Below are 26,986 nucleotides of genomic sequence, written 5' to 3' on the forward strand. Positions count from 1 at the left end.
TTTATGTCGACTATGAAATTTGCTTTATGTATTTGGTAAGATTTTTTTTAAAGTCACAGAAGGTGCTCTCTTTACAGTATTTGACAGTCAAAATAAGCCCATTTTAGAATTCTCTCTTATACAAAAGAAGGGACAGATTACAGATGGAGAGAAAGAGAAAACCTCAGTACTTAAGACACTACATTCCCCTTGCTTCTGTGTGTCCCCCCCACCCCACTCCACACTTACACTACAAATGACCACAAATTGATACCATAGAGTAATAGGTTTTTCAGAGGGCTCAAATGGATATTGGAGAAGTTATTCAGATCCTCAAGTATATAACACTAATATACAGAAGTGTCTGGAGTAGAAAGAAGGCTAAGTAAAATGTAAGCAGGTACGTTAAAATTTTTCTTAAACATGTTCCATGTGCTTCTTAGGTTGTTTGTGGAGGTCTTTATGAAGGACGTTTCTGTACTTAAATCCTGGTAAATTCTGCTATCGAACTTCAGACACCTTAAATGGATGGTTTCAGAAACACAAAGGTGGCACATGTCCCTTAAGAATTCTTCTGTGGGACTTTGATGGTTACCTAGAAAGAAGATGGTTTATTAGTTTTTGTTACATTCTTTTTTATCTCAACCAGTCCCAGGTTAGTATTGTTAAGGCAAATCAGGTTCATACAGCCAAGGTGGGTGTCAAGGATAGGCATGGTTGGGCATCTGCTGAGGGCCCCCACTCCAGGGGGCCCCCACTGACAACAGCCCCCTGGAATTGATCCTCCTCTTCACCACTGCAACCTGCTTCTTCACCTGCTTCTCACTCTGGCCCAGACAAGAGTGGTAGGTGAGGAGGAGCAGCAGCAGCAGATGCCATGGTCCCCTTGCTGTCTGGCTCTCTGCCTGCCAAGTGAGCAACTGGTAACAATGATGAGAAAGAAGATAAGGAGCAACAGCAGTTGGTGACAATGGCAGTGAGAAGGTACTCACTGAGGGAGGAGGCCCATGGAAGGTGTCTTGCCCAAGGGCCCTCAAAAATCTGGAGCTGGGCAAGGATAAAAGGTTCCGCAGGGGTGTTATGCAGGGAAGGCAGTGAGCAGGATGTTCTCTGCAATATTTCAGACTACGTGCAATTATTCCACCGGAGCACTAGGATTTCTAATCAATTCACCTGTTCTACACACTAAATCAGGGGGAGGCAGCCTGAAGCCCAACAGATGCTTTGGACGACAGCACCCACCAGAAGTTTGGTTTGTGTGGCTGCCAAACCAGGATCTGAAGCTGTGTTATGAAGCTGGTTTACAACATAGTTTGGGCAAACTGGTGCTGCGGTGTTACTCTTGAAATGGCGAACTATGGTTAGAGACTTTGTTCCCCCCTTGGAGGCTGCTGTTTCAGAGAGCATCTGGAGATTTTTAGAGAAGACCAGGAAAAGAGGAAACGGCGCAAACCCTAGTTTGGTGTCTAACCACAGTTAGTGCAAGCCATGTTTTGCCGTTATGTCTGTCAAGCCAGTGTTTAGCAGATCAAGGATAGTAACATTATGATTATCTTGTCACGTTCTAAGGTAGCCTTCCCCAATCTGGTGCCCTCCAGATATGTTGGACTACAATTCCCACCTTCCCCAGCCAGCATACCATCAACCTTCCCATGACCGAGACAAGTTCACCATCCTCTATTGGAATATGCAAAACAAGAGCTTCGTGTTTCAGAGAGTGGGGCATAAATACTGACAAAATGTAGAACGGGAGAATTAAAAACAAGAAATAAATTAGGATCACAGATACTCACTGTTTTCACTTCCATGTATGGAGTCAGACCATATTCTCCCCCCTCACGGCCTTGTCCAGATGATTTGTACCCACCAAATGGAGTCTGACTGCCAAACACATTGTAACAGTTTATCCTGTAACAGACAATGGGGGTTACAAATACTTTGGTCCTTTCCTGTTTTATTTCTCGTCTTGTTTTTTGACTGTTTATATAAACAATCTTCTTCCTTGTCCACCCACTACCAAGTTTAAGATTTTGAGCCAGGTGCAAGGAATATCATGAAATTTGATAATAGATATTTGTTTGTTAGAGGGGTTTGGATATAGAAAATCCTGAATTCATGTTGGGGCCCGAACTGATGCAAGCTTTCCAACATTTCACTTTTGAGATAAGAGAGAGAAATGCCACTGGTTTGAATGGCAGACTTTATCCTTTCAGACTCTTCTCAAGAAAAGAGAAGAACTGGATAGTGAAGGAGAGAGAGGAGAGAAAATAACTGGCTGATCAAGAACAGCCTTCATGTCCATGGAGATTCTTTCTCATCTGAATGTTCTTGCCAACCATGAACATTAGCAAATTGTTTCCATAAGAGAATATTGAACCTCTCAGAAAGCTAAATTTTGAAGAGCATCGCACCCACAGCAATGCATAAGAGTGTCTAAAGTCCCTTAGGGCACAGTCCTATGGCTGCTAGACAGTGGCTATACAGTCATAGGACTGGTCAGTTCCTGGAGGACTGCCTCCCCTCCTTCTCCCCTGCCGCCTTGTAGGCAGTGCGGATTGTCCCTGGGCTCCGCGCTCATAAGCAGCATGGAGTGGGGCAAAAATGGGGCATTCCCAGGGCAGGGAGTGCCAGTACGACCCTTCCTGTGTGTCATGCGGCCTCCCCGCCCCGCACTCCAACGTCCCACAGCTGGGCAGCCGAAATTGGCCATCTAGCCGCAAATGCAGGATGGCTGGAGCATGGAGGAGCATCCCCTCCACGCTCCTCCCACTGTGCATTGGATAGGTGGCCACCTTTGAGTTCAGAGACGGCCACCTATCCCAATAGGATTGCTCTCTTAAAGAGGACGGAACACAGGAAGCTGCCTTATACAGAGTCAGACCATTCGTCCATCACATTCACCATCAGGGTGTTGAAACTCTTTCGGCCCGAGGGCCAAATTTCATTTTGGACAAGCTCTCAGAGGCCACATTTCAGAGGTGGGCGGGCCCCCCCCGCCCCCCCATGTCTTTTAGCTTAAAGCTCTTGCTGCTAAGTAAGATTATGCCTTAAGAGAGACATTCCAACCTTTTAGAATGGGGGAAAAAGCTGCACAAAAGCTAGGAAACCACCAATCGGTAGTTGGGGGAAAGAGGCCTGGCCATCTAGGGAACTGTGGAGGTCTGGATTGGGACTCCAGGCAGGCCAAATTCAGCCTCTGGGTCCGCACATCTGGTCTACACTAACTGACAGTTCTCCAGGAGATGCCAGGGACTGAACATGCTTTATGCTCTACCACTGAGCTAAGGCTCTTCTCCAAGGATTGGTCGATTGCACTCCTTTGTTTAGCAACTTACCAGACAGTTCCAGCACGCAAACCCTGGGAAATGTAGTTTGCTTTGTCAATATCTTTTGTGAAGACTGCTGCTGCCAATCCATATTTGGTGTCATTTGCTCTGTGGATGACCTCCTCAATGGTTTTGAACTTTAGGATCTGCATGACTGGCCCAAATATCTGGGAGAGAGGAACAGGCATATGTCACTTTGTTAATTGTTTTTAAATTGTTTTAAACTGTTTTCAATATTTGTATATTAAAGGTTTGATATTATGTTTTATCGTATTGTGAACCGCCCAGAGAGTTTTGGCTATTGGGCGGTATAGAAATAAAATAAACAAATAAAATGAATGAATATGAAACGGGCATATTTTCAGTTTAAAAAAATTATTAGCTGCTTTCTCTGCAATGCTTGCACCCAAAATCACATAAGAATACATTTAAAATAAAATTTAAGAGTATATATGCAGAGAAGAGGAATGCCAGATCCCATTTTTGCAGCTTGGGCAACTCTGGAATTGACAGTTCTGTAACATGGACAGGAAAGGGGGGGGGGGATAGAGGCATCAAGCAGAATGAGAGAAGTTGGAGACAGACAAGTATTGTCCCCCTGACCTCCTCTTTAGCAATGGTCATGTTATCCTGCACTTCTCCAAAGATGGTTGGCTGGATAAAGTAGCCTTTATCTGCAGCAGGGTTGCCACCACAGAGCAATTTTGCCCCTTCCTTTTTCCCAGTACTAATGTATCCAAGGATCTTCTTGTATTGAGTCTCGTCTACCTAAAGGACAAACAAAATGGTGGCAGGTTCAGTCTGATCCTTCTCAGAAGAAAGAAAAAGCCATTTCCAGCACAATCCCCTTGTGAACAGTTATTCTCCATACAGAATTAACAATGATTGAGACATTTACCCTTTATTGACATTGAGCTGAAGATCCCGGTCAAGATTTTAAGTCAACTGCCTTTGGGATGTGGGACCTACAAGCTTAAATATTTTATTAAAGAAATAAATAATACAATTTTATCAACTTGACATCACTTTTACTTGAGATACACTGTCTGGCCCAGGGGCTTCCGTCATTTTTTGAACACATCTGCAAAGCCAGCATTCCATTCTCATTGACTGGGATTCTAAGTAAGGTTAAATTTTAAGTTAATGACTCTTTAAGATTTATACAATCGAAAGCTTTTTGGGATTACCTGCAAAGACTAAGCAGAATTCTTTCCTGTCTAAAAGAATGGCTCACAAATTGGAATCTTTTTTGCCCTCACCTGAGGTCCCTGTTCTGTTTTGAAGTCAAATGGGTTTCCAACCACTCTGGATTTGGCTTTCTCCACGCTCTTCTCCACAAACTCATGATATATATCTTCTTGGACATATGTCCGAGATCCAGCACAGCAGCACTGTCCTTGGTTGAAGAATAATGCAAAATGAGCTTGCTCGACAGCCCAGTCCACTAGAAGAGAGAAGGAAGCCACCCATCACGCAAGTTGAAAAGCACATTTTCTTTACCAGCACTAAAAGTGGTATGAAGAATTACCACTAAAGTTCTGCTTCCGCTCCCTGTGAAAACCACTTACTCTCTTTACTCCTGGACCAGCAGCACCAATGTGATGAGTCCTTTTTGTCTGGACTGGATGCAGTTTAAAGTGACCTTGTCCTTTTGGAACTGACAACATCTATAGAACCTAAGCAGATTGATTGGGATGGTCTGTAACTCAGGGACAGAGCACCTGCTTTGCATGTAGAAGGTCCCAGATTCGTTCCCCAGCATCTCCAGGTAGGGCTAGGACAGAATCCTGCCTGAAACCCTGGGGAGCCATTGCTGCCAGTCAGTGCCAGCAATACTGGGAAAGGATCTGACTCACTATAAGGCAGCTTCTTATGTTCCTATGATCTGAAAACATTCCCTCTACATTTCAGCAGCAAGAGTTGGACAGGACACAATGGATTGTCTCATTCAGTCGTTTGCTTCATATTTGATACCTAAGCATTCCCAAGGAAGGAAGGACGGACGGATATAATTTTCTTGGCAACTTCCAAGCACAGAGGTGCTACAGCCTCCTTTAGAGGGTTCTTTCATTGCTGATCTTTGGCATTAGTTTACACAGCCACACTAAGGGTGCAACCCTATGCATGTTTAGACAGAAAAATGTCCTACGAATCCCAGCATGGCTGGCTGGGGCATGCTGTGAGTTGTAGGACTTTTTTCTGTCTAAACATGCATAGGGTTGCACCCTAAGAGAGCTGTTATCACCAATCACTACTGTTGTGAATAGTCACAGTTAATTATTTTGCACACATTTAACCTAATTGAATTGTCCTAGGGGTTCTTCATCACATGGGGGTAGAAATCTGCATTAAAACCGGGGATTTCTCCATCCAGTCTCGTAGCGGGATTAGATCAGGCTCATTTACACAGTTATTTTTATCTCATATTCCATTCCTTACTTTTTCACGGGGTGGCTACTTTTCCTCGAAAAGCCATTACGTGCACTGGGGGCGTTGTGAAATTTCCTCCCTGGTTCCTGCCCCTTTCCCTCCTCTTGCAGATTACTGGTGATTTGGTTGTGATTGACATGTGATAAGGGGGTGTATTGGCCCAAGAAGCATAATCAAGTCACCAGTAGTGTTAGAGGGGCCTAGAGATCCATAATGCTTGCTTAAGTTCATTATTGGTGCAATTCCCTTGTTAGTAAGCCTCTGATCATGTGAAGATGGGTCAAAGGGCAGATAGTGCAACCTAGCACATTCCATACTAATGAGGGAATCAAGTTGTGCCTGGGAAGCAAAGTTTGTTTGTCTTAAAGTTGCAGGTGGCTGTGCTGAGAACCAAGCCCTGCTAGTCTATGCTAGGAATGAACATTAGGGGGCGCTTGCTGCTGTCATGCTGCATCATTGCTAACATGTATGGTAAAAACCCATTGTACCCCATGGCTCTGGGTTCAGAACAGCTGTCTGATCCAACCACTGAGTACACTTGTGTGCTGTAAGTTACTCAATAAAGTACTCCTTGTAAATCAACCTGGGTCTGATTTATCACTATCTTGGCACCTCTAAATTAAGAGGTTGAAGCCCATGGCCAGGGCACGACAGGGTGGAAAACAATCTTCACCAAACTGCCTGAACCCTGCTCCCACAGGCACCGGTTTCCCAGAGAACTGCTGGAATGCTGGCATACTGGCCATTCTGTGTTGTGGAGTAAGCAGCTAAAGTCAGGAGCAAAAGTCGGTGTATTGCATTTAGTCACGGCATGGCAGCAAGCCGGCATGGCAGCAAGCCGGCAGGTCAGTATACTGACACACCCACTACCCCGACATCACTGCCATCGCCATCATGACCGCGCCACCAACAACCCCAAACAAAGCGCGCGGGTGGGTGCGCTATGGGAGAAGTACCCGGGCAGGCCATGGCACTTCTGTTGTGCAGGCTGAAAAAATACTGCATTCCGTTTGGGGATAACACAGGATAGGCAAGGGGAAATGATGGGAAAATCACTGGAGGATTACGACGTTGTGTAATGGACCCACAAAATTCCGTGAGTGGCCAATGGCCAATCATGACCGTGCAATAAATTGTAGGTGTAGAGATGCCCTCAGACCTTTTGCATTTTATTGCCATCCAACCACCCCGTTCACAATTTTCTCTACACCTGTGTGCGCGCACGCAAATGTGTATGCACACCCACACACACCTCTGTCAAGGATAACGTTTCATGCATCTGATGAAGCTGACTCTCCAGGTGCAAACCCACCACCCCAGTTCCCGTTGCTATCAAGAAGTGAGAGTCTTACTCTCAGCATCAGACATGATGATGTTTGGGCTCTTTCCACCCAGCTCCAGTGTCACTCTCTTCAGATTACTCTCTGCTGCAGCCTTCTGGATCAGATGCCCAACCTATAAAGTCAAGAGACAAATATGTTTATTGGCTAGAAAAACAAGCTATCCTTAAGGGGTCTGTACTGAGCAGCAGGGCTGACTCTAGATCTGAGGAGGCCCTGGTGGCCCCCTGCTCAAATGGGCAGGTCTTGGTGGTGGCAGCAGCACACTCAGGAGCAACAGGTGGCTGGATCTAGCCCCCATTACAATTTCCCACAACGAAGCTATGTTTGAGGCACTGTGGAAAGTTAAAATGGTGGCTAGACACAGAAACCCAGGGGCTACTCAGAATGCTGGGCTGGAGGAAAAATAAAAAGGGGGGCCCAGAGCAGGGGTCGATGGTCCTGGCAGCTGCCCAATGATGAGCCAGCCCTGTTGAGCAGCATCAAAATCAAGGTATCATACAAATGGATATGTTGGCTTGCTGGGCACAGCACATCAGATGTTCCAGGCCTACCACATGGCCAAATGGTGGCAAAAAGTGGAAGAGGACTGAATTATTAATTTTTTTGGCATCCATTCCAGGATAGAAGCCAACAGTCTGAACAAAATTTAGATTTATACTCCGCTTCTCAGAGGCTCAGAGCAGCTTACAACAAATAATGCAAGTAAAAAGATTTTCTGATGTCCTTCAAAACTCTTCATATCTTTTCATCAGTGCCCCGCTTAGGGGTTCAATGTGCTTTAGTTTGAGTGACTCCACAGCAACTTGTAGCCCTCCAGACGTTGTTGGACTGCAACAACATCCCTAGCCAGCAATTCCCATCATCCTTAGCCAGCATAGCGAATGGTAAGGGATAATGGAAGTTGCAGTCCAAACGCAGCTGTTAGACACAAGTTGCCCACCCCTGCTGCAGAGATTCAGATTCCAGCCTTATCAGTTAATCTGAACTTTACATGATCTACCTGGAATCATGACAGCCACCAGTAACAAAACCATCGTTACGAATGCTTTCAGGACAATTACAGTAGTGGGGTGAAATACATCCTATACACTTCAAAAGTGCTCCCCAAATGTCGAGTACATGGAGAAAGCAGGACACCAGGGCATCGCACTCTTATTTCTAAGATGGAGGGTCTAGTGGCTGGTTAGAGTCAAGACCATTGTTGAAGCCTGTAACCCGAGGCCCAAGTTCTGGGCTCAAGGCAAGCCCGTACAGCAGCCTTCCCCAACCTAGTGCCTTCCAGATGTGTTGGATTCCAACTCCCACTGGCTGGGGATGATGGGAGCTCTAGCTGGACATATCTGGAAGGCTGTCCTAAACCATCAGGAAGGCCAATGCCACTCAGAGGAACAAAGGGATGGAAAGTTTCCATGCCTACATGCCAACACAAGGCAAGATAAATGAAGCAAGGGAAGGCTTACTGATTTGTGGGTTAAACTGGTAAAAAAAAAACTTATGGGGATCTCTTCCTGTATGAATTGCAGGAATAAGGAGGACTATTCTAATTGATTAGGTTAATGTAACTGCTAAGCTGGGCACAATGCAAAGATAAGATAGAGGAAGTCAGTCAAGAAGTCACATAGGAACACAGTTAGAATTGCAAACCTTGTTTAATTGTTTGCCCTAATCTTTGTGAACCCTGCCACAGGTTCACCTGTGTTCACCCTTGAACACAGGTAGATGGAAGCAAATGGAGGAGTTTTCTTATCATGAGCCTGCCTGGAAAGCAGCCAGATCAGGAGAGCCAGGGAAGTGGAAAGCCCAGAGAGAAAAGGCCAAAGTGCAACGGTGGGCAACTTGTTGGACCAATACCAAGGAATTAAAATCAGGCACAGTTGAGAGCACCTAAGGCTTGTCCACTGCTACTAAGGCAGCCTTCATGCTGGGTGGGGCTACTGGGAATTGCAGTCTAACATATCTGGAGGGCACCTGGTTGGAGAAGGGTGTACTAAGGAGACCTGATCCATCTTCATTTCTTTGCTACTGGGATGAGAGAACTGGCCATTTGTCTCAAGAGCCATAATGGACAAAGGAAAGGTATAATTTGCTCTGTATGTGTTCATTCTGCTTTGCATGTATTATTTGTCCTATTGGTCACTCAGTTACTAAACTTGCCATGCTACTATGCTTAAATATATCATTTGTTCATAAAATTTTATAGTGTGTAAAAAATCCAAAATCCGGGCCAGGGTGGGGGATTCAAAATCCACAGTTGGACAATACTTTTATTAGGATCAACCAAAATGCCACAAAGGACTGTGCAAGTTTTCGAGTTCTTCAGAACTCTTCATCACACTAGGTGGTGTAAGAGGCAGGGATGGAGAGAACAGAAATAAACATGATGTTCCTTATATTAACAAAGCTGGAGATTCATTTTAGGTGGGGCATTAGTTGAAAAAGGTCAATGGAATCTAGAAGAACCAATGGCTAATGCAAGAACTTTCTGGCAGGTGTCATAAGTCTCTGACACAGACAGCCTGGCCCCTTTCTCCAGGCACCAGCCAGATTTGGCTCCTGGCTCTGTTCTTCCCAATGGCAGCAAAAAAAAAAAAAAGGAAAAACCTGGGAGGTCAGTAATCTTTTAAGTCCTCCCTCAAGATCTTCTGACACAGACATCCTCTTTTCAGTAACGGCCATTTTAAAAAGAAAGAACCCAACACAACTAATGCTAGCAGGCTGACCCAACGGTCACCTCCTAAACAGATTTACTTTCATACATGTCCCATTAATTTCTGCGAAGCTTAAGTATGCCTATTTGGGACTGTGGCCTAAGTGAGCATGCTATTTTAGTTGTAAGCATTTAGAAAGCGGCATGGCCGTAGCACTAAAAATGGTCCTAGAAGGGCAATGAAATTAGATCACTACGATTAGTTGAGTTGCATAAGCCACAAGATAGATCTCCTTCCGCGTCTTTGCACATTACACACAGGTAAGCCATGTCATTTAGAATAAGACTATTCACAGTGTTGTTTTGCAGAAGGATTACCCAAATCCACCATCTCCATAGTGACTGAACTTTCAGCTTGCCTTATGCATTCAGCTCTTATAACAAATAACCTTAAAAAAAACACACCTTGATTTCAGAAGGATGAACGTAATCTTATAGGCCTTCCAGGCACTTCTTTGAGCAACAATTGTCTCTCCTTGAGGCTTCTTGGTCTTGACAGCCACTAAAATATACTGAAAATAGCTCTGAGACCAGTAGCCTTATTAATCTTTTTTATCGTATGACATTTTGAGCTTATGGCTCTGGGTATGAAAAGTATTAGTAATGTATGGCTGTGAGAGCTGGACTATAAGGAAGGCTGAGTGCCGAAGAATTGATGCTTTCGAACTGTGGTGCTGGAGAAGACTCTTACGAGTCCCCTGGACTGCAAGGAGGTCAAATCAGTCCATCCTAAAGGAAATCAACCCTGAGTGCTCATTGGAAGGACAGATAATGAAGCTGAAGCTCCAATATTTTGGCCACCTAATGCGAAGAGAAAACTCCCTGGAAAAGACCCTGATGCTGGGAAAGACTGAAGGCAAAAGGAGAAGGGGACGGCAGAGGATGAGATGGCTAGATAGCATCACGGATGCAATGAATATGAACTTGAGCACGCTCCGGGAGAGAGCGCAGGACAGGAATGCCTGGCGTGCTATGGTCCATGGGGTCACGAAGAGTCGGACACGACTGAACGACTGAACAACAACAACATGAAAAGTATTCAAGGCAGGAGTGCTATCTGCCAAGGGTACGCTACTCTACAAGAGTATGCTACTCTGTGTTGGTCAGACCTCGCCTCAAATACTGTGTCCAATTCTGGACACCACACCTTAAGAAGGATTCAGAGAAATCAGAACAAAGTCAGAGAAGGGCAACAAAGATGATCAGGGGACTAGAAGCTCAGTCCTATGAGGAAAGATTGAAGGAACTCAGTATGCTTAGCCTTGAGAAGAGAAGACTGAGCGGGGATATGTAACACTTTTCAAGTACCTCTCACATAGAAGAGGGCCGCAACCTGTTCTTCTCATCCAAGACTGTAAGACACGAAAATATGTTACAGGAAGGCAGACTTTGGCTGAACATCCGGAGAAACTTTCTAATGGTCAGAGCAGCCAGACAATGGAACCAAGTGCCTTGGGAGGTGGTGGGCTCTCCGTTGCTGGAGGTATTCAAGCAGAGACTGGACAGCCACCTGTCAGGGGTGCTTTAAATTGGATTCCTGCACTGAGTAGGAGGTTGGACTTGGTGGCCTAGATGGCCCCTTCCAACTCTATGAATCTAGGATTCAAGGGAAAGTCAAGCTTGCAGGATTTCATCCAGATCTGGAAGAAGTGAGCGAAGTTCCAAGTAAATGAAAGATGGTCAGCAAGGGGCAGAGCTATCTAAAAGAAGCACCTACATGAACCAGGCTGTCAGTTGTGATCTTCGCCAGAACCTCTTCTCCATATGTGCCCCCACTTTCTGAGGTTGGGCAGGTGACGACTGGAGAGAGAAGGCCGTCTTTGTGATGGCACCCAAACTGTGGAACTCTCTCCCAGTTGTTCATCACAAACATTCGATACCCCACTCTTCAGTCCAAGGACTTTCAGAGCAGCTCACAATAAAAAAAAAATTACAGGCCAATATGGATATAGTTTGGTTTGAGGCTGGCGGCACCAAATCCCTGGTTTAAAAAAAAGAAAAGAAAAAGGACGACGCCCTAAAAGGTGCACTGAAAATAAGCCACTTGGCAGCCATAAGCAAGGTGCAATGCACCCTCAGTTGTGAAGGTAACTCAGAGGTAGGATAAAATGAAAAAGGAATCAGAGAGCACGCGGTACTCTGACAGACAACAGCACTTACGTAACTCACCATCCAATATAAGCAGCTATTTCTCACTCCTACTCTCCAACCATTTATCACTGGAAAATGGAGCCTTTACAAAGCATAAAAGTCTGCGGGTTTTGTTCTAATTGGTAGAGACTTAGTTGGGAAATAATCTTGTTAACTGCCTGGCTTTAGAGGGCACAGAATTTGCTGGAATAACCACAAGGCCGGCAGGCTCTCAAAAGATATACTGGACTTAACATTCAGATTCTAAATATGAGCCTAAGCCTAAGGATGTCTTAATTGCATTTCTGCACATTGCTCCCTACCCTTCCCTCTATACTCTCCTTGGTCCTCTGGGGTAAGGGCTAGGGATTTTCTGGGGTTATGTTCCTCTGTAAAGTGCTTTTCCCTCATATGTTGCTGCTCAAGTGCTAAGACAGTCAGCTGAGGCCCTGCTTCAGAAATTGGGGGGGGGGGGTATCAGGGACTTTTCAGTCATGGCCCCCAACTTCCCAAACACATTTGCCTGGCAACCACTTTAGTTTCTTTTAGGCGCCGGGTAAGTCCTGTTATGTTTGCTGAAGCTTTTAAATGAAATATAAATTGTGCCACTTATTACACAGTTGCTGTTCTGCCAATTCTAGTTTGCCTGCATAGCTTTTTATTTTATCCATGTATGAATGAATATTTTTATTTCGGTCCAAGACCAGCGCATTTTATCCATGTATCTTTTTAACTATTTGTAAGTTGCCTTAGAGAGCATCTGATCAACAGGCAAGATATAAATATTTATTTTAAAGTGCCCTGTAAAGGAAGGTTGCTATATGGTTATTAGTCAAGAGTCCTGCGTTTTCACTGTATAAGTCTGACCATCTTTTGTGGCCCTATTCATGAAATCAGTTTCCATTTAATTCTGACAATGAAAAGAGTTTTAAAAGGAACACAGCCTATTGATTTCAGGATGCTTCCACACGAAGCTTTTATTGTGCAGTTGCTCTGCCTCAAACACAATCATTTTATGGAGGGTCCAGACACTGTTTTCCATTTGTAACCATCCCATGTTTTCTTATGTCTTCTTTGATCTTTTTTTCCCCTTACCACAAAAAATTCCTTAAGGAGGGAAAGATGGAATAACTATGGAATGCCTTTTGATTGGTAGTGCTAGGAGCTGTCTGTCTGGTCGGCCTTCCCCAACCTCTCATGCTAGCTGGGGATCATGGGAGTTGTAGTTCAACACATCTGGAGGGAGTCCAGCTGGGGAATGCTGTGTTAGGCTAAAAGTTAGGTAGGCTTGAATAAATAAATTAAAAGTTATAGGAAAAGTGAACAACAGTTTCAAGCTGTTCTGCACTTTTTCCTGAAGGCACAGAGAGAAGGAGAAGAGGACAGAGATATCCCAACCCCTCACCTCTGTGGAACCAGTGAATGCAACTTTATCCACATCCATGTGGGAGGATATTGCAGCCCCTGCAGTGTGGCCAAAGCCAGGAATGACGTTCACTACGCCTGGCGGGAACCCAGCCTGTAAGTTTAATCAGAAGGGAAAATTACATCATAGCATTTGTTTATGTATTTATGTATTTGAGCACGCTCCGGGAGAGAGCGCAGGACAGGAAGGCCTGGCGTGCTATGGTCCATGGGGTCACGAAGAGTTGGACACAACTGAACGACTGAACAACAACAATTTATGATATTTCTATACCACCCAATAGCTCAAGCTCTCTGCAATTAAATCCATAAAATATAACACGTTAAGATAAAATATAGAGGTTTAAAATTTAATATAAAATAACAATAAAAACGAAAATGCAACCTAGCTAGCACCAATGCAAAGATTTAAAATACAGTAACAGTTTGAAAAGAATACAAACTGAAAGTCTAAAATGCCTGGGAACATAAGAAGGTCTTCACCTGGCACCAAAAAAATGCCAGGGCAGACAGCAGTGTTTACAGGCAGGCTGGCCCCACAGAAGAGGTGGAGGAGGTGGAGGAGTAACAATTTCAATTCTGCCCTCCACCATCCGCAAGTGTGAAGAGCAGATAACAATGCTGGAGATGAGCAAAGAGACAACCCATGTCCCTCTCGAAGGCTGAGTGCAGGCTGGTGGCTCCACTTCTGGTGGGGCTGCAACTCCATTCCGGGTTTCAGTTAGAACCAGCCAGAAGTCTAAAAGAGCTCGCCAGGGTGCTGAACCCTATCCCCCAAGTAGGTGCACCAAAGATAGCTCCTTTAGAGTTCTGGCTGGTTCCGACTGAAACCCAGAATGGAGCCACAGCCCCACCAAAATTGGAGCCACCATCCTCCACTGTGAAGGCTCTGTCTGAGGGTATGTAGGGAGATTCTGGCAGAGAAGCGGGGGAGAGAAGGACTCCCCCTCCCCAAAATTCAATTGTTGGGCCATGAATAGATATAAAGGGGCACTTGTCATAAAAAGGAATGCCTGAAATCCACACTGAAATCCGAACGCAGCCTTCCCCAACCTGGTGACCTCCAGATGTGTTGGACTACAACTCTCATCACTCTGCTGGCTGGAGGTGATGAGACTTGGCATCCAACACATCTGGAGGGCACTAGGTTGGGGAAGGCTGTCCTACATGGTCTTGGCTGTGGCTTCCCTCACAGGAATTGTGTGAATTCTAAGTCTGCCAGGGTGCTCAGAAAGCGCACAGAACTATGAAACTCCTGTGTCTTCTGCATGCATGCATAGAGGGGCAACCACAGCAATGATAAGAATCTGACTGGAGCGTAGGCATGCTCTGAAGCAGAGAGACAGCATGCAGAAACCAATGGATCTCTCACCTCTTTGATCAGATTGGCTACGTACAAACCGGTCAGGGGGGTTTGCTCAGCTAGTTTCATCACCACCACATTCCCTGTGGCCAGTGCCGGCCCAAGCTTCCACGCCTGCATCAGCAACGGGAAATTCCACTACAACAGAGAAAAGGAGGCAGGATTAAGCGAACACAGTAGAATCTCTCAACTTTTATCTACTGTACACCAGGGTCAGACTTTTAGATACTCGGACAGCTGAAGTTCCACTACATTCGATGGGGCTGACTCCTTACGTGTAAGGGCAATGTAAGGTACTGTGTTCATTTCTTGCAGGGATGGGCCACCCTTCCCTCCCCACCCCCACCAAAGAAATAAGCATGTGCAGGATCATGACCTCGGGTAGAACAAATCATTCCACAGACACAGAACAGCACACAGTGGGCTGGTTCGCATGACATGACAGCCCACAGACTAAACAGCCCATGGACTGTCACGCACATGTGTGAGAGCGCGGATGCAGTGCCTGCATCACACCCACCATTCCCACGTTTAATCAGCAACCCGTGAGTGGCTCCTTCGTAGGTTGCTTAGCACGTTGTCTGAACCTGGATCTAAACTACCCAGCAGTTAACCATGGTTAACCATAGCCACTAAACAGCCCAGCACCCTGGGTTTGGGTGACATGCTCAGCAACCTACAGAGGAGCCGCTCTTGGGTTGCTGATAAGAAGCAGAAGTGGTGGGTGCATGGGAGGCAGCTTGTCCACTCCGGCTCGTGCAAGATAGCCCCTGGGCTGTTTAACCCATGGGCTGTTGTGTCCTGTGAACCAGGTCATTGATGGAAAGATCCCAACCAACAGAATGCAAAAAGCATTCCCCCCTGCTAAAGAATGCTAGACCAATGGAGATGTGGAACAGCCTTCTGAACCTGGCACCCTCCAGATGTGTTGGACTACAACTCCCATAATCCTCATAGTTATTGTGATGGGAGTTGTAGTCCAATACAACTGTGGAGGGCGCCAAGTTGGGGGAGGCAGCTCTAGAAAAATGTGCCAATAACTCCTCCTCAATCCTGAGGCACCCTCTGCAGCAAGGGCATTGTGTAGGACAGACTACACCACTAATCACAAAGCCCCTCTTTTCTGCCCTTGGGGGCAAATCCTTTTCAGTGCAATAACGCCGTTCACGTCTCCACCCACCCCTGGACAACCATGAGCATGGAAATGCAGGATCTGAGATCTGCCACAACAGCTTTACCCACCGGAATGATCTGTCCGCAGACGCCGACGGGCTCGTGCCTTGTATAGGTGAAAAAGTCTCCATCTAGGGGAATGGTTTTCCCATGGAACTTGTCAGCCCAGCCTGCATAGTACCTGGCAGAGAACAATTTAACTGTTACCAATATTTGGGGGGTGGAGAGAAGCAGTTTCTACAGAAATTCTTACAGGCTAATATAAAGATTGCTAATTAATATTCTCTCGCAAGAATGTACTGCAGTAATATATTCCAGTCTCCAGATGTGTTGTACTACAACTCGTAGCTAGCTGGGGATGCTGGAAGTTGCAGTCCAAGACATCTGGTGGGCAGTAGGATGGGGAAGGCTGAAATATTGCAACAGTATTCTAAACAGATAACCAAGCCATTACATTTTAATTCAGTTCCAGTGGAGGATCAGCTGCAACTTGTGTTCTGTTTCGGTTCCAATTCCAGCCAATGAAGTTTCAGTAACCAATTCGGCACATGTAACCAGATGGTTCAGTACCAATTGATGTGAGAACATTTAATATAAGGCAAATTATTTATAATTATCATTTGCACAGTGAGGTGGAGCAAGCCAGTAGGTCTAAAACTTGCAACCAAAGCCCTGTTCAGGTGTTATGCCTGAGCAGGGTCTCTAAACACATGCAAGGGGTACAGGGCTGTGGACACTAATCTCCTCCCCCCACATCTCCAGCCCTGCCCGTGTCCCTGACCCTGAGAGGTCTGAAAGGAGGAAGGTGGTTCTACTCACGTTCACTTGAATGGAAATACAACTCTCTGTGCAGCTGGGGACTCTGCGTTACGAGTTCCAATTGCACAGAGGGCTCTATGCACATTCAGGCAAATTTGAATAGAAGCCCCTTTCAGAGTTCCCTACTCCGCGTGGGAGGGGGGCCACTGAAAGGGGGCAGAAGGTGGGTCAGATTCACAGGTATTCATTACTGCACTAGGCGTCAGCTCTGCTAATCTCCAAACGATTCCACAGGAACAAGACCCATCCAAAGACAGATATAAATGTCTGAACATTTAGTGAACAACACTAAACACTATGCCAGGAACATCTCCTGCACAAGCCCTACTGGACCACGCATGCACAGTCCCTGGACCTACTGGATCACGCATGCACAGAGCACATGCTGGAGGAAAACCCCACACTCGCAACAGTCTTGTCCTCCCCTGCCTGGGAATGGTCAGGGCTACATGATCACACATCCTCACCGGAGGTGCTTGACAGCCATGTCTAAATCCACCAGATAGGAGATTGAGTATGGCTTGCCGTTGTCCAGCGTTTCCAGAGCCTGTGAAAAAAACGCGAGTTAGCAAACGCAAACACTTCCCATCCTGCCTGTCTCTTTGGGCCCCTGATGCAGATTAAGACTCTAGCATGGGGGGCTTTTAAGATCCAGACTGGGGGCCCTGCACCCACTCTAGAGTAAACATGAACCAAAGACTTAGCTGCTAGATGCAGTTTTGAAGTAACGGCCTTAAGCTGAAGAGCCAAGCATGTGCTAGAGATTTCTAATGGAGATAGGAAAGCAGATCGCCCACAAATGTTCCACACGTACCGCCAGATACGTTCGGTCTCTCTCCATCAGGTCAGCGAGACGGTTCAACAGCTTGCCCCGGTGGGAGGCATCCATCCGTCTCCAAGGAGATCCAAACTTGAACGCATCCTTGGCTGCCTTCACAGCTTTGTCTACATCTGCCTGGAAAGGAACCCAGATGGGACCAGATGAGCAGAGGTCCCCGTTTGGCCAGCAACCAGTAAAAGCAGCAGCAGGAACAATGAAGCACAGGAGTGAGACCCTGGAAAGCCTCTGCCAATTACTACACAAGGCTGGGCCTCATGGACAAATAGCCTGACCTTGTGTAAACCAGATTTCAAATGTTCCTGTGATTATGTCGAGCCCCCAGGCAACCAAAGTCCAGGGAAGACTTCTGAGGAGGTGGTTTGGGATTCTTCCGCAAACATCACTCCCCAGAAGACACAGGGCAACCTGAGCAGTCCCACTGCAGGGAGGTCCCAAAGAACCCTTTTAACCTTATCCCAGTCCTGCCATGGTTCCTGACTCTTCCTCACCCCCATAGCCCACCACAGCACCAGCAGTGATGGGCCAGGTGGGTCCTTCAGAGCCGTTATTGGAGTACCCACCTGGCTGCCAGTAGTTCCTCTTGCCCAGACTTTACTTAGGAGGACGGGTCTACTTGGGAGCAAGGGCCTACTCATAAGGAGGAAGACCTAGCTGTAGCCATTGAAGAAGCAGACCCAGCCACAACCGGTGACTCATGGCCAGCCAGCAGATACGTTCCCTGTCTTTTAACAGCTCTCACGGAGCCACTGGGACATGTTTGGGGATACGCAGGTGAAAGCTCGGTGTGCATTTGGCTGCCTCCTTGGATGGAAAACGTTGTGGCGTTTTAAATGGTTTTGTGTTCCCTGAACCGCACTGAAGGGCACCAGGTTGGGGAAAGTGAGCCCAAACAACTGAGGCACAGCAACAGAGAATGAAAGCTGGGGAACAAACATACCTGCAGATTTACAGCAGGCTATTATTCAAACGCAAGGAACAAGGGCAAGAAAAAAACAGCTGGACTCCACATTAGCCATACTTGGTTAACGACCCTCTCATCTCCATTTGCAGTGCAAGCCATGGGCAAGTCCTGCCACTGCTAGACACACTGGAATTTTACATGATGGCTGTTTGGCAGAGAGGAGCAACTTGTGTTCACCTCCCTTGTGCCTTTTGCTTTGTGTGTGTTGAAAAACAGACTATTAGCACTTTGGAATGAGCCTATTATGAACGGGAGACTGCATTTTCTAGGGTTCCTATTTTCAATCATTGCTCACTAGCTTTTCCTGGCCCGACACTGCTCCATTCCTCAGACCTCCTTGGGTGCAGTGAATTGCTCCTCATATTCCTTGTGATTTTTGCTGCATCATTTTTGTTTGTGAGTTCAACTGCTGCCGACTCCTTGTTATCTCTGAAAGGCGAAGCTGTTATGAAATTGAAGGGATTGGCCGTATCTGGCCACCGAACCACGGCCATATAAAGGCTGGGGCTTTGATAAACCAGGGAAATGTTTACTTTGACCATGGCTGTCTGCCAACAGCAGCGCCCTGGCAAATGTCTGCTTTACAATCTCTGCTGCGGACCACCAAAGGGATCAGGTGGAAATTTCTATGTCACCAGCAAGTTATTTTTGGTGGAATGGTTTAGTGGGGAAGGAAAAAGATCTGCAGAAGCTAGCTAGCTTTTTAGATTCAGTCCATTCCAAAAGACACAAGACCGCTTAAAGTATAGTGACATGCATACAGATAGAACCCAAACATCAACATAGGCTAATCATACTTTTATTAGGGCCAACCAAAAAGGCCACAAAGTTGTGGGCAAGCTTTCCAGAACTCTTCTTCAGGCTAGATGTTAAGCAAAAAAAAAGGCAAAATGGGAAACGGGTGCGAGGAGGGCATGCAGTTTGCAAGACTTTTATACAAGTATTTCATTGCATGTTTCTTTTCTAATGCAATGAAACAGATACTTACAATTTTTGAACATACTGAGAGAAAGATTACACACACACAGGCTTCTTTCTCCTTTGGGGAAGAATTTCTTTTTAATTTTAAGAAGTTTGAGTTGTTCTTCCAAAAGCAGATCTCCCTTTTTACACCTCTGTGTGATTGACTTCAACCATCAAAGTAAGACATGGCTGGGAAATTTGGATAATGACACACATTCTCATTCTCTCATATTAGTAAAGCAATTGGCAAAACAGGGCTAAATATATATTCTTTGATTTCTATCGAATGTTTTGGCTTCTGCCTTTAGGCTAAAATGTTTGATAAAAATTAAAGCATATATATTTATTCCTGCTTTACCAATTGCTTTACTAAAAATGCTGATTCTTATCTTAGCTGGCTGCATCCTTCTGGGATCCAGGTTTTGCCTGATTGCAGTGCTGTTTGGTTGCTTTTCCTATTATTTATACACACAAACACACTCCAACTTAGATCATTACTCTCTCAGTATTTCTACAACGCTCTTTGCAAGGGTTCAAAATGATTCACACATGTTATTTCAGTTTCCAGAAGCCATGCTAATTTGTTGCAACCAAACCAACGAAGGCTCATGGCACCTTGAAGACATTCAGGGTAATCCATCCTAAACCTGTTGGGCTTTTTCAGTGCTGATCCAGGGATGTCCTTGCCACAATAAATCGTAGCCTTTAAAATGGTGCCAACAGACTCATGCATTCTTTCCATCAACCTTACAACAAACCTGTTGATGTTACCACAACTGCATCAAAGATGCAAAGCTAAGGTTAGAGAATCGGCTTGCTTACAACCAACCGGCTAGCCTTCCCCAACCTGGTGCCCCCCAGATTTGTTGGATTGCAAGTCCTATTGGCCATGTTGCCTTGGAATGATGGGAGTTGCAGTCTGGCACATCTGGAGGGCGCCAGGTTGGAGAAGGCTGCACTAGGCACTACTCGCCAATTGAAACCTTCAGATAGTTTTGTTGACCCTTTGGCCTACATCCTCCACCGTACAGAGGAACTGGGACTTGCATTCCGCCCCGCTCCCCACAACATGGTACCTTGTCTCCCTCGGCAACCTGGCAGATGACTTCCCCTGTGGATGGGTTGACGGTCGGGAATGTTTTCTTGCTGACCGCATCATGCCATTCATTGTTGATGAAGATCTACAAATCAGAACACAACTTGTAACCATTCAGGAACCCCCCAAGCCAAACCGTGTTTCGATCGGCCATTTCAGAACAAAGATGGATGGTGAATACCTTACTGACATTCAGGAGCTGTATACCTCTTAATTTCAGATACCAAGAAGACAGAACAGGTGAGGGCTGGGGCTATTATGTCTTGCTTGAGGACTTCCCCAAACCATCTCACTAGAGGCGACATGATGGGAAGCTGTGAGACTTCTGGTCCCAACCAGCAAGACTGTGTTTCCTGAATGGGGCCCCACAGCTCAGAGTCTCAGCACCTGCTTTGCACAATGAATGACTTCGCAATTTATGACTTAGCAGGAGGCCTTCGGAGAACATATCCATGCGCTTGATGTTTAGAAACACACTATTGGATGAAGCACAACAGAGGGGAAAAACACCAGATTTAGCAGAATCGTTGTTCCTTGAATGAAATAAACGAAACTCTTTTGGTCCGTTTTCTGAGACGTGTTATTTATATATGTCAGTTTTGTAAGATATGTGCACTTCACATTATTGGCCCATGTATTTAAAAACAACACAAAGATGGAGTATGAGAAGCGCTTGAAAAAGTAACATGAAGCCTGTTCTGGAAAAGTGTTGGCAAATGCACCTACTGGAAAGGCAGACATTCTTGGCCCACTGTTTTCACACAGCAAAACATGGATAACAATAGAAGCTGCTTTTACTAGACGATAGGAAATAGGACACTCTCTTCTTCCAGTACACTCCCCAATTCAACAAAAACCAAAACCTCCGAGCCTGCCTGACAGTGCCAACATTTTAAAAATACGCGGAGGGCAGGGCAGAATGTTAATTTAAAAATCTAGTTATCCATCTATTTATTTCTTACATTTACATCCCACCCTTTTTCCTCTATAAGGAGCCCAAGGCGGCGTACATAATCCCCCTCCTTCATTTTATCCTCACAACAACAACCCTGTGAAGTAGGTTGGGCTGAGAGCCTGTGACTGGCCCAAAGTCACCCAGTGAGCTTCAACGGCCGAGTGGAGACTAGAACCCGGATCTCCCGACTCCCAGTCCAGCACTCTCGCCACTACACCACACTGGTTATCTACAGCAGCCTTCTCCAACCTGGTGCCATCTGGATGTGTTGGACTGCAACTCTTATCATGGGGTAATGGGACTTGTAGTCCAGCACATCTGGATGGCACCAGGTTGGGGAAAGCTGATCTACAGCAAGGATTCTTGCTGCACCTAAACTTCCTGTTGCTCTGGAAAAAAGTGCCCACAGGGACCAGATAACTGCAGCCTAGGGGCAACAGCAAATGCCAAACCACCCCATCCCCTGGAGCCTAGCTCCTGTAGCAGTTACAATGGAACTTGGCCCAGATCTTGCATTTTCTCTGTTCGTTTGGACAGCAGCTGTTAAAGAGCAGCCAAGATACGGCATTTCTCCAGGAAGCATTTATGAGTATATCATTAACAGTTTAGTTTTTTTTTCTGACCATAGCTGTGCTGGCACATAGCTACCAACAATAAACCAATAATGACTGAACTACCGCAGTCCAAGAGGGGAGGGGAAAATGTCGGCAGAGTGTTTCCCTTTTTGGTTTAAAAAGGCTTTTTAAGAGCGAGCCATACAGAAGAGGAGAAGTTATGTAGAGCAGTTACGACCCACCCCCCGCCTCCCAACTGCAGAAGAGTTCAAAGGCCAGATTTACATTCTGGGGCTGTAACAGAGAGGTCAGGGAAATTTGCCAAGCGTTACACAACGCTCCACTTTGTGAAACTAACCACATGTTCAGTTGGAGGAGATTCTTCTCACTACAAAGAGGAGAAAGTATTTTGGGGCTTTTTAGCTTAGAAAAAAAATAAGGCCACTAAAGAGGAGGCATGATAGAGGTGTAGGAATGTCTATGTATGATGCGGAAAGAGTGGAAACACAAGAACATACGGAGAGCCCTGGTGGATCACACCAGGCCTCCCTAGTCCAGCATTCTGTTCACACAGTGGCCAGCCAGGGGCCCCAGTGGGAAGCCCACAAACAAGACAGGAGTGCAACAGCACCCTCCCGCCCATGTTCCCCAGCAACTGGCATACAGACTCTGATATTGGAGACAATGTATAGCCAGCGTGACTAGTAGCCATGAACAGCCTTGTCCTCCATGCATTTGACGTTTTTCTCCCTATCTGCTTTCTCCATGCTTCTGCACACAACGATAAGCCAAACAGTCTGGCTTTAAAAAAACACAAGGCGATTGAGCTGCTGGCTGCAGCCTGTTTCCTTCTCCACATCCACAAGCAGCTACACAAACCAGGAAAAGACCGCTGTGCACGATGTCGGAGTCTGGGATTATGGTTCAACATGCCCAGACAAGCCAGGATTGTAAACTGGCTTTAAACCAGGGCTTGTTGCTGGTTTACAAATCCTGACTTGGCTGGACACAATAAACCAAAATCCCAGGTTCGGATGTCAAGTGTCCTGGTTTGTTTACCCACTTGTGCAAAGAGGGGAGCAAACGGGCTGCATTACCAGCATACAACTTGTTCACATCAGGTTTTATTGAGCCAGAAGTTTTGGCTCATTGTTACGTATAAATACTCCTAGACAGAAAGAAGGAATGGACATTTGACAGCATATGATAGGATTTTTAACAGGTCGTGGGATTTCCTATTGTTGATTGTTAACAAGTGTGTGTGTGTGTGCGCGCGCACACACATGCACGCATGTGTATTATATGCTGTATGTAAATTGTTTTTATATTCTGTTACAATATTGCATTTTTAAGATTTTTAATCTTTGTAAACCACGCAGAGAGCTTTGGCTATTGGGCAGTACAGACATGTGATAAATGAAATAAAATGACATTTTCACACCTTAGTTTATAAAACTGGCAGCCACAGGGTGGGGTGAGGAAGGCCGCAGGTTTTAAAAGGGGATGTTGTCCATTTGGAATGGATGCCAATCAATGTTATTTGTGCCAGAGTTCGGGTATGAGAATACTTGACACACTGTCTCCACACTATTCAAAACGTTGCAAGCCTCCCTCACGCTTCTCCCTCGCAGTGCTGGCTCCGGGTTGTTGAGGGCCCTTGGGCAAGACACCCACAGTGGGTGCCCTCCCTCAGCGGGTCTTCCTTAGCTCTGCCATTGTCACCAGCTGCTCTTGCTGCTCATCGTCTCTCGTGGCTACTTGCTTGTTTGCTTGACAGGCAGAGAGACAGTGAGCAAGGCGGCACTCCGGCTCCACCGTCTCACCACCACTGTTGCCTGGGCCAGAGCGAGAGGCAGGCGAACAAGCAGGCTGCAGTGGGGAAGAGGAGGAGCAAGTCCAGGGGGCGCTTGTCAGTGGGGCCCTGCTGGGGTGTGGGCCCTTGGCAGGTGCCCAAGCATGCCAACCCTCGATGCTGGCCCTGTTCCCTTCGTCTTTTTTTTCTTTCCTCAATGGTCTCAAACACCACCAAGGGAGGCCCAATAAAATCGACATGGGAAGGGCAACTTCTAACAGAGATTATCCACTGGCATTAGTTAAGCCACCTCAATGTCCCAAGCAGGTTGGGACCTTGATTGGAACTGGGCAATGGAAGCTTGCACTGTCTGGAAACGCCTGGAGATGCAGTGTAGGTGCAGTTGCTGTACACCCAGAAAGAGCACAGCAGACAGAGATAGATATTCAGGAGGACCTCTCCAGAGGTCCTAAAAGAAGGGACCGGTAACCGCCAAGCTAGCAAGCACCTTCCCACACAGCCGCATTTATTATCATCTTCAAACAAAGGAACATGTTTGCTCTTGCTAGATTTTTAAGTCAGCCCTAAGTTGGAGAAGGATCAGAGCACGCACATCTCCCCCAGTGGCCCAGCATTCCAAACGCAGGGCAAAGTTGTTATACAGGATAGTCTTGACTAGATTTCTGGGTCTTGCTGTGCTAGAGACGTAGGGCAGGAGATAGAACAGCTAAAGATGATCACTTATATATTTTTTTAGATCAAAGAAGTTAAGACCGCACCCTCAACCTCCTGCTGGTACCTCAATCTCAATTTTTAAAAACCTCAATTACAAAAAAGAGAGAGACTGAATTATTTGTACATAATTAAGACTTGTTGGAGGTTTAGGGAAATACTTCACATACCAAAAGGGTTGCGTAGTTTGATGACCGCAGGCATCAGTTTTACAAGGAGCTGTGCTAACTGTGGGGCCAATACAGTACCTGCCTGCAAGGCTGAGAAAAATTTACCCTAGACCAGGGGTGGGGAACTGGAGGTCCTCCAGAAGTTGCAACTCCCATCAACCCCAGGCAGCATGGTCAATGATCAAAGGTGATGGGAAATGCAGATCAACAACATCCGGAGGGCCACTGATTCCATACAGAAAAAACTAAGAGCATTCCTACAAGAACCACCTATAAGGCATGGTTATTTACAGACCGAGGAGGCGGTCGCTCTCCTCTTTTCTCCACATTTTCCTGAGCTTGCAGCTTTCAATTTGTAGGCTCCTCCTTCCTCCCACTGCCCAGCCCTCAGGCAAGAGCAATGAGGATATGTGGATCCTCTCCCAAACCAGGCTAGGTGCAACCTCAGGCAAGTGTCAAGACGGAGGGCTGGGCAGTGGGAGGAAGGAGGAGCCTACAAATTGAAAGCTGCAAGCTCAGGAAAATGCGGAGAAAAGAGGAGAGTGACTGCCCAGGCAAATGGCCAAGCCCCTCTCCCCCCTCGGCAACATCCCTTCTCCCCCAGTTCAATTCCTAAGTTAAGACTTTCCCTCTCTTTCCAAAGTTCAGGAGTGAGCGTGATCCTCCTGTAGCCAAAACTGCACCATCTGGGTTCAAGGGGGAGATATCAGCCGGCTTGGGAGAACTGCCCGGTTTGCAGAAGTATAAGACATCTTTAGGAGGGAAACAAACAAATAAGCAAAAAACAGCCCAAGGAAGACTGAGCATGCTTGGCGGGTATGGAATGCTGGCCCACTGTTGGGGGGAAACAGGAAACTGGGGGAGTTAATGGAATGGAGTATAATGGAGGAGGGTGTGGCTGGCACTGTACAGGAACTCTCTTGTTGTTCTTTAACATTCAGACTCTGCGACTTAAAAAAACCCTAATTCCAGAGGCATGTGTGACATTATTAAAATGTGCATGTTCTGGACTAGTTTCCCAGGAACTCTGCACATGCTTAAAGGTTCAGCTCCCTTGATACTTGATATTCCTCAGGGATTTATTTGTGTGCATGTCTGTGCCAGACAGACAGATGCATCAACAGCCAGCCAGCGGCAGTCCAGCTCTTTCTTCTCTCTTTGCTGCTGCTAATTTTATTTTTTCCCATAGTCAGCACTTAGAGCTTAGGTTTCTTGATATGGGAAGGGATTTAGAAACAGACAGACTGGAGGAGATATAGAAAAACATTTTGGGTCTGGTTAGAACTTGGTGCTTGAATTTCAGGAAGGGGGCAGGGAAGACAGAGAGTCTCCACCCCCATTACCCACTGTTTAGAGAAGGCTACAGAGTGGGGTGGGAGCCCGATTGGGCTAAAACTGGGAGCGGGGGTCAGGACTCATGGACTTTATCCCCCCCCCCATTCCCACCATAACCTGGGCACTGCTAGAAAACCCCTCCCCCAATTCATGAGACGTCGAGTCTCCGTAGTTATTTGGCACGGAGGGAAACATACTCTGCCCCTGCTCAGGGGTACTCCCGTCTGCGCACGGAGCTGAAGACTGAGCTGAAAATCCCGCGGAAAGCATCAGTTATGCCCCCACCCACCGCGCCCATTCTTTCTGGCTTAAAACCCCCCCCAAACTCTTCCAGTTTCTCGATTTGGGGGCGGAGGAGGGGGTCGCTTGCAGATCCTCAGGGACGAGGCGGCCCAGGAGGAGACTGCACTCTCTGCACATGCTCGAGGGGTGCGGTCGTCTTCAGAGAAGAAGTTTTCCCAGCGGGAAGGCGTAGCTCCTTCCCGCAGCAAAGGTGGGCCCGGCTTCGGCCTATCGCCCCCGAAAGCCCCCTTACCTTGTTGAAGGTGATCTCCGGCTGCGGGTTGGGCGCAGGCAAGGCGGCGGCGGCGGACAACGGTCTGCAAGCGAGGAGAGGGAGGCGGATCGGGGCCGGCCGAGCGTGAAGCCGGCAGGAGGCTCGCAGCGCCGCTCGCAACATAGCGCCCGGCCTGCGCGTTCCGAACGGGGGCGACCCGAGCTGTGTCTGCGCCTGCAAACGGCTGCGCCCGCCCCCTCCTTTGCTTCTTATGCTCGGCTGTGGGTGTGACCCTGGCCCAGCCCTCTCCCTCCAGACAGCCAGTCGCAGCACGATCCAGAGGGGAAAGGCGCGGCCACTGAGCTAATCCGCCTGACGTGACGATTTCGGCCAGAT

General features: G+C 46.7%; 1 protein-coding gene across 1 annotated transcript; it reads right to left on the bottom strand.

The window, feature by feature from the left end:
- ALDH2 (aldehyde dehydrogenase 2 family member) lies at window positions 1-26,835 on the bottom strand. Its single transcript, XM_084820079.1, has 13 exons — window positions 26,630-26,835; window positions 20,537-20,641; window positions 17,510-17,650; window positions 17,163-17,242; window positions 15,946-16,057; window positions 14,713-14,841; window positions 13,321-13,434; window positions 7,088-7,190; window positions 4,565-4,749; window positions 3,909-4,073; window positions 3,315-3,472; window positions 1,773-1,887; window positions 1-574 (listed from the first exon to the last, which is right to left on the bottom strand). The coding sequence occupies exons 1-13, from the start codon at window positions 26,771-26,773 to the stop codon at window positions 542-544; spliced, it is 1,584 nt and encodes a 527-aa protein (XP_084676205.1). The 5' UTR covers window positions 26,774-26,835; the 3' UTR covers window positions 1-541.
- Window positions 26,836-26,986: the final 151 nt, after the last annotated feature.

The sequence above is a fragment of the Heloderma suspectum genome, chromosome 13, assembly GCF_057233095.1.
Source record: "Heloderma suspectum isolate Gila_16-S chromosome 13, 16-S_ref, whole genome shotgun sequence".
Lineage (NCBI taxonomy): Eukaryota > Metazoa > Chordata > Lepidosauria > Squamata > Helodermatidae > Heloderma > Heloderma suspectum.